The 8,746-nt window shown below is 35.6% G+C and overlaps 1 protein-coding gene across 1 annotated transcript in view; it reads left to right on the top strand.

Moving 5' to 3' along the window:
* Positions 1–7,819, top strand: part of LOC110032101 (ubiquitin-conjugating enzyme E2 variant 1D-like) — a 17,464-nt gene extending 9,645 nt beyond the window's left edge. The window contains exons 2-5 of the mRNA XM_020735614.1: positions 6,453–6,592; positions 6,914–7,039; positions 7,352–7,478; positions 7,597–7,819. Coding sequence (XP_020591273.1) covers positions 6,453–6,592; positions 6,914–7,039; positions 7,352–7,478; positions 7,597–7,655 — 452 coding nt within the window. The 3' untranslated portion in view covers positions 7,656–7,819. The remainder of the gene's footprint in view (positions 1–6,452; positions 6,593–6,913; positions 7,040–7,351; positions 7,479–7,596) is intronic.
* The last annotated feature ends 927 nt before the right edge of the window (positions 7,820–8,746 follow it).

Raw genomic sequence — 8,746 nt, 5'->3', positions numbered from 1 at the left:
GGGAGTGTTAGGGATTAAAGAGGAAAGGGGCTAATTAACATATATATATATATATATATTAATTAATTAAAACACGATTTACTCGCGCGCGGCGACGCGACAAAATGGGTGTCCTCCCCGGGAAAAATCGACGTTCCGGACGCGCCAGTGCAGTATGTTTCGTCATCCGGGGTCGCTCGGACGACGTCGTCGACAATCGGGTCAAAACGCGCCGAAATTCAAATTTCACAAAATATTGACCCCCCGCTATCGATCGTCCCAAAAGGTTTACTTGAGCATTCGACAGGTAACAGTTCAGGCAATGCGAATTGCGGCGATCAGACACGTCGACTCTTCGAATTGCGAAGCTTGTGTGCGCGGGAGTGCGAATTGTGCAGAAGGCCACCCTTTTGGGTTTTCTCATGTCAGTTTCATCATTCTAAGTGCTAGAAGTCGATACACCACACGCGAACCTCGACACACGCCACGCAAAACTCCAAAAGAGGCGGAAATAGGTCGAACTAAAACAAGGCGGGCACCACTTCTAAGGTTCTAAGATAGTCGCAGGAAGACCCCTAAGGCTAGATCCTAACTCCTACGAGAAATACTAGACCTCACGAAAAATGAGGTCAACAATTTCTATTAATAATGATGTTGCAAATTGTTCTTTTTGTTGGTACGACTTCAACCACGAGTGATCTCTCTGTTGTTAGGGCTGTAAATGAGCCGAGCCTGAGCGATCTCAGGGTCAGCTTGTGTTCGACTTGTTCGAAATTGACTCTTATTCAAAACTGTCTCGTGTTCAAATGGCTCGTGAACAGTGTGTTCGTGTTCGGTTCAAAATAGGCTCGTTAGAATATAAAATTATTAAAATAATATTAAATTTTTTAATATAAAATAAAAATTTTATATAAAACTTTTCAAGAGCAAATTTGAGACAAAAACTAATCTTGAGGCAATAACCAAATCACAACACAAAGGATTATACCTGTATGAATCACCTCACAAATGCACAATAGCTGAACTAAGTTTCGAAACCAAACCCTTTTATAAGTAACGAAGCAAGAATACCGAGCAATCAACTATTCGAGGAGAAATAAAAAAAGCTATTAGAAGACGAACACAAATAGGCATCGACAGCTCTCGTGGCCAAAACTTTAATTTGAGAGGAGAAGGAGACGGTTCGGGAGTCGGGAGATGAGAATAGTCAAAATGTCGAAAAGGAACTTTCGATAGTCTCAACCGAGGGGCTTAGGGTTTTTCAAGTATAAGTTTATATATATTATATTATATTATTTATATATTTATATTGTATGAATGTAATAATAATATAAGTAATACTAATATATTATTATTATTATTATTTTGTTATATATTATAATTTATATGATTTAATTTTTAAAATCTAATAATTTATTTTTTAATTAATTATAATTTATAAAATTTAATTTTAGCAATATTTATTATATATATTTATTTATTTTCGATCCACTTCTAGTCGAGCACGAGTAAGCAAATATTAGTTCGTGTTCGGCTCGTTTATATTTCGAGCTAAAAATTTATTCGTGTTCCACTCATTAGACTTAACGAACGAGTCGAGCACGAGCTGCTTAACGAGTCGAACACGAACTGTTTGCGAACAACGAGCTAAATCGACTGCCCTATTTGTGGTTTCGTCTGCAGAACACCTCTTGCAACTAGCATTTCTCCTTCATTTCTCTGGAGTAGGTATTCATCACTCTGGTCCTTAGATATTTCTGCATCACTCATTTCCTCCATGGCACCCTGCTCCATGAAGGACACCACTCGGTTGGTTGGGCAACTAGAGGCGATGTGCCTATATCAATGGCATCTAAAGCATTTTCTGGTTGATACCATATCAAGGGTGTTGTTCTTCTTAGGCTTCGTCCTACTCTAATATGTTTTGTCATTTCTCTACACAACCTTTCCCACTTCTCCAGACGTGTTGTTGTTGGGGTCTTCTGTAGGAGGCAGGTACCTCTGTTGTTTTTTATGTCTCTCCACTTTCAACGCTAAGATCTACATGTCCCTTAGTGTCCAATAGGTTTGCAGTTGCGTCATAATGATGGCGGACTTCAGGCTTCCCAAATACATGTCTATGGAGTGCTCCTTGGTCTCTTTTAGTTCACATTTCAACTTGAGCTGCGTAAATTTCATCATGTATTTCTCCACCGATAGCTCCTCCTGCTGTAATTAGTGGAGTCTCATGAAAATATTCTGGCAATGGTACGTGGATAAGTACTATCGCAACATCTTGTTCATCTTCTCCCAAGAAGTGATGTTGTTCCCAAGAAGTGATGTTGTCCCATCCTTTTCTTTGTCTCTCCCTCTTAAGATTATCCACTCTTTTGTCATTGGGCACATAATTGTACTCAAAAGTCCACTCAACAGTCTACATTCACTCGAGAAAATCATCCTCTCGAAGTCTGGTAGATCCACCTTAACCACAGTTCTCTGTGCTCTCTAGTAGACGCTTCCTTTCTCGGCCTCTTTTGATATTGAATTTCGAAACACCTGGGTCGATGTTTATCTCCATTGAAATCATTCTTATGAAAGGTGTTTAACTACTCTTCTTGCTCTCCTCCCCGGGTCTTATTGTTACGATTGATAGTGCCTTGCCCGTGGTCCTTTCCTCAATGGCCTCAAGTCATTGTATCACAAGCGTAGTATGTGTTGTAGGTTGCCCATGGTAAAGTTTTGCCCAATTTTCGGCAATTGGGGTTTAGAGTGGATGGTAGAAGGAGGTGTGTGAGTGAGGATAGAGTTTTTTTGTGGGGTGGGGTGGGGTGGGGTGGGGTTTATAGTTTGGTATGACGGATGCTAGAAATCCTAGGATATGATCAAGGTTAGGCTACCTCTAATGCCAAATGATACCGGAGTTAATCCAAACAATCACAAGCAAATAATATTATAATTGTAATGACGGACAAAATAATCCCTATTGGGGTGGTATTGCGACAATGGAGGCAGTAGAGAGGGGAGGCAGGTGGCTCTAGAAGGTAATTGGTGGGTTTTGGCTGCAAGAAGGACCGCTTTGTGGTCGGTTGGCCAGTGGGTGAGAGAAAATCGGGGCGGTGGTAGTGTAGGCATTGAGAGGAGTAGGCAGTTGTTGCCTGGGCTGATGCGCAGGGGTTATTAAGGAGCAATTGGTGAAGTGATGGTTGTGGAGGTTGAAGGGGCAACTGCGGAAAAAGAAGAAAAAAATGTTGAAAGTGTGTTTTTGGTGGGGGTGGGGGTGATCTCTCGGTAGAGCAAAACAGAAAAAACTAAACCCTGAGACAAGTGACAATACATAAATAGCGAAGGTAGGTCGGCACTTTTCAGAACCGTTCCCTCATTGAACCGGTCCATTGCTTGCAACAACAGCCCAATGCCTGGTTAAGCGTAGCAATGCCCGCATCAATATGCCTTTCAGTGCCATTTTTTCCACTGATTAACTTTAGACCAACACATCTTTAATGATTTGCGAATCCAAAATAGTTCTGCAACTGTTGTAATTACAAAATAAATTATGTTGTTTCTTGTGGTGTTAATCGTAAAATGGCTATTTTTTAATTGTTACACTTTAGCTGAATGATCAACTGTCATATCTATGATTGTGAATCCAAAAATCCATTTCCTATGATTTTCCTTATCATATACTGGCACAAGTTTATAATCGTTTTATGTTGCTCAACTCGATCATATCTCAGCCTTTATGAACCTTCATGCACATTCTTTCTTGCCTAGCATTTTTCTAGTCCTTTTGAGTTACGATAGAAACACCTCGCCACCGGATATAGCCCTCAGAGGGAATAGGAGATGTCTGAGATTTTGGTAGAATAAAATAGAAAAAAACTAAACCCTGAGAGAAATGACGATACATAAATAGCGAAGGAAGGTTGGCACTTTTCATAATCGTTCCCTCATTGAACAGGTCAATTGCTTGCAGCAACAACCTGGTGCCTGGTTGAGCTTAACAACGCTCGCATCAATATGCCTCTAAGTGCCATTTTTTTTCCACTGATTAACTTTAGACCAAACACATCTTTAATGATTTGCAAATCCAAAATAGTTTTGTAACTGTTGTAATTACAAAATAAATTATGTTATTTCTTGTGGGGTTAATCTTAAAATGACTATTTTGAATTTTTATACTTTAGTTAAATGATCGACTATCACATGTATGATTGTGAATCCAAAAATCCATTTCCCATGTCTTTCCTTGTCAAATACTGGCACAAGTTTACAATCGCTTTATGTTGCTCAACTCTATCGTATCTCAACTTATGTGATCCTTCCTGCACATTCTTTCTTGGCTAACTTTTTCCTAGTCCTTTTGAGATGCTAATCATGAACAATGTTGCCTGTAAGCTATTCATCCTGTTAGCTATTTTGCATCCATCTCATGCTCTTGATGTACTGGTGCATGGTTGCAAGGCTTGATGATAAATGATAGACTGGTGCTTTAGCTATTACCAAAAGTGGCAACTCATTTATCCTAAAAATCTTTATTATTATTTTTATTTAATTTATCTTTATTATTAATGATAATTTTCCTTTTTTATATTGTTCTTTATTATTCTCCCATTTTGCCTATATATATGCAATTATTTGCTTGTACTAGTACAACCATTGAGTAATGATTTATCATTTTACAATTATCTTTCTTTCTAACATGGTATTATAGTGTGGTTTTGATTTACTGATTGGACTCCTTTTCCCTCCTAAGTATGTATTGTCCAAGCTTTTCTTACTTTTTGATTGCATGCCCCTTCAGCCTCTGTCTCATGCTCATGAATTTCCCATAAGGATTTGTCATTTACACTTCCCTATAGCACACTTGAGGTTTCAATAAATGACACAACATGAAAATCAAGTATGAGCTTGACCTGGAAAAATTGTGTGGTTTGATTTGATTAACTGTTGGGTTCAGTTCGATTGAAAATTTTGACCCGTTTACTATTCGTTTTGGGTTCGGGTTAACCTCCTAACCCATATAATCTTTAATATGTAACTTTGTTTCTATTAGTTCACATTTTCCATTAGATAAGACATTTTTTAATATTCATTTTTGTATCCTATTTGTGTTAACTTTTTTTTTTATCTATTCTTATTTGCAAATATGTTCAAATGGTTATTTGGGTTGGATTCAGGTCCGTTGTGTTATAGGTGGATTGAGTTTGGGCTATACTTTTTGACCCTGTAAATAAATGGTTCGGGTTTCATTCATGTAGATTTGGGTTGAACTAGCCTAGGCATAGGGCTCATGGGACTCAAGATGTTGACACAATTGACTTTCTCCATTGATGGACCCGAGTTATACACGTGTTTCTCAATGTGACCGTGGTTATACCTACAGCCTTTTTCCTCGAGTGAGATAAAAGGTAGGATAATCTATGACATTGTGCTGGTTGCTCATTAATCAATCTTGTCTTCCCTATAATGTTGAATTCTTTATTGCTTTGCTCTACTTTACTCTCCATCAATGCTTTCTGTCAATACTCTTTGTGGACACTCCATATTATGAAACGTGCATTATCTGGGGAACAAAATTTTAACTGCTCATTTCTGGTCACAATCGTTTTTGAACCCAAGTTGATATCTATGCCATTTGATGCGTGCATGACATTTTATCAAATGTGACAACATATTTATATATGAATATTAACCATTTGTCTGTGTAATATGTTCTCATTTCTTAATCATATATTCTTTATTGTATTTGCATTTTGTTATTTCTCTTTTTTATATATACGTGCGTGTATTTGCTTGTATTAGTATAACAATATAGTATAGATTTAATACTTATTAAATCTTTCTCCTTCTCTAATAAAGACTATATCGAGAGAATTATGTCATGAATATTAGATTTTATTGGAAACAACTGTTACCAACAGATAATCCATACAAAATAAATTGAGAGTGATTGTTAGGTCGATGCAAAATTAAAATACTCATTCTCTAAGCATTGAAAGCCTAAAGGTTGATGTTATGTTGTGCAGTTGAGAACAAAGTACAAAAGCTGCATTGTCCGTTAATGTGATTTTTGAAACATTATCTTCAGTTTATGCGTTTGATTCCCATTTTAATTTGAAGGGATCGAAAAAACTGCATTTGTTATATAGCCATTAATGAGATTTTGAGTTACTAATTTATAGGAAGATTCACATACATAGCACTCGATTTCTATGTACTTACATATCTGACACTTAAACTTCATTTTTTTCATATATGCCACCCTACCTAAACATGAAAAGATGTATTTTACTTTTTAAAAGTCAAAATTGTGGTATTTTTTATGTGATGAGAAATATTTGGGTGGTATAAATATAGAAAGTGAAATTTTCGTGTTAGATATGTAAATGCATAGAAATTGTGTGGTTTGTATGTAAATTCCCCTATATTTATAATGATATTTTTCTTGAATTGTCATTCAAGCAAGATAATACTTAATGGCTGCTTGTTATCAGTTCCAAGAAATTTCAGATTGCTCGAAGAGCTCGAAAGGGGGGAGAAAGGCATTGGTGATGGAACTGTCAGCTATGGAATGGATGATGCTGATGACATCTTTATGCGATCCTGGACGGGAACAATCATTGGCCCTCACAATGTATGCTTTGCTTCTTCAAAATCTTTTAGGGATAATTACATGCATGGCACTTTCTTCTAGTTTTTTACAAAACTAGCATCTAGGCGAATTTACTTGTGCCAAGATAAAACCACTGGGAATTTGATAAAAATGAAAATTTGTTTTGACATTTGAGTGAACATTTGAAAAATGGATAAAGAAGGTGCTGATTTTTTAAATAGCAATGGTTTGAACGGTGTGTATGTAATTACCTCATTCTCTTAATACCTATATAGCCATTCACTTTCATAGAAATTTCTCTTCTAAAAAGCATTGATGTGAGTTCCTGCCTTCTTCTTAAAGACTGTTCATGAGGGTCGGATTTACCAGCTGAAGCTGTTTTGTGATAAAGATTATCCCGACCTTCCGCCGACCGCTCGTTTTCAGACCCGGATTAACATGACTTGTGTGAACCAGGAAACTGGAGTGGTAATCATCATTATGTTCATTATTATGTCATCTTAAGAGTATATTTTGTGTATATTTACATACATATCACCAATTCTTATGTTTTTACATATCTATCATGTAAACTTCAATTTTTTACATATATGCCAGTTTTTCTTGGCATGAAAAGGTGTATTTCACGTTTTAAAAGTTAAGTGAGAAGATATATTTGCAATGTATAAATATAAAAATCAATTTTCACGTGTTAGATATGTAAATGCATAGGAATTCAGCGGTATATATGTAAATGCCCCCTTTTTGTTTATTAAATGCCCCTCTTCCTAAATTTACCAGGTTGAACCAAGCCTGTTCCCAATGCTTTTAAATTGGCGAAGGGAGTACACGATGGAGGACATACTAGTGGCTCTGAAGAAAGAGATGACCTCTCCGCAGAACCGCAAGCTTCACCAACCTCCAGATGGTGAGCTTCTTCTTTCTTTAAACACTCAAAACATTTGCTGTAATTACTAATTTGCCCTCTTTTGGGTCCTGAATGAAATGAAACGTTGCTAATCTTGCACCATGGCTTAAATTTGTAGGCAATGAGGATCAGAGAGTGGAGCAAAAAGGTTTAGTTTTAAGGTGTGCTATTCTGTAAGAGTATCAAACTCGGCTATGTGTATGTATATTATATTATATATATTCCTCCGGAATTTATGCTTAGAATTAGATGGGATTATTTGCAAACTTCAGTTTAATCATCTTACATTTGGAACTGCACTCTTAATTTTCTAATAATGTAATAATTATTGGGAATTGATGTGGAGCTTGGTGTTATCCTTTTCAATTAGCATGTAATTTTTTGTCCTAATTTAATTTTAGGGCATTTAATATGTAAAACATAACAAAAATATTTAAAATTTTAATTTATTATTTTAAATTCTAAAAATATTTTTAAAGATAATTTTATATTCTATATCAAGTGATTTTTACTTTATTCGTCTCATAATATCCTTTATATAACAATGTAACTTTATTTGACAATAAAAATGGAAGATCTTGAGGAAGAAGTATATTTTACATTACTTTTAAATAAGTTAATTTAAAATTTATTATTCATCTAATCAATCACTCGACATGATATAAATAAAAAATATTTTGTAGATAATTGTAATAAAATGTTGAAAAAAATTATTGGATGTGGAATTTTGAATGCAAAATACGACGAAGTAATTAGAGGCAAAACAGTCGGTCTCCTCGCAACGTAATAACCATGAAATAGGAGAATGAGTAAAAGCATTCGCAAAATATATATGTATAATTTTATTATGAAATATTTTTGATGTATCATGTTTTAATATACGTTAATATTATGTTTAAAATTTTTTATTCTGACCCATTTTAATCTTTAAATCGCTTGGTAAAATTGCTGTTCAAACGTAATTAAACTTATATTCTAGGAGTTGTTTATTTCCAAGTCAATATGGTACTTTCACTTTTATTTTTATTAAAATATTAAACTAAAAACTTCCATGCGTTAACTATATTGTTGTACATAAAATATGGTGTTTGCGCTGATCTCGAAGAGGTCTGGTGGTTATGAAGAGAAGAGTATGATGAAGGCTAGCTCACTATCTGGAGATCATGGGGTAGGCCTAACCGAATGAACTAAGACACGAGTTGGATGCGAATACAATTGGCTAATCCTAGCACAATTTATCTAATCGGAAATGAGACAATAGAGTGCCA

This window comes from Phalaenopsis equestris, unplaced genomic scaffold (genome assembly GCF_001263595.1).
Source record: "Phalaenopsis equestris unplaced genomic scaffold, ASM126359v1 Scaffold000878, whole genome shotgun sequence".
NCBI classification, from domain to species: domain Eukaryota; kingdom Viridiplantae; phylum Streptophyta; class Magnoliopsida; order Asparagales; family Orchidaceae; genus Phalaenopsis; species Phalaenopsis equestris.
Note: the sequence above shows the minus strand (reverse complement) of the source record. Positions and strands in the feature narration are given on the sequence as shown.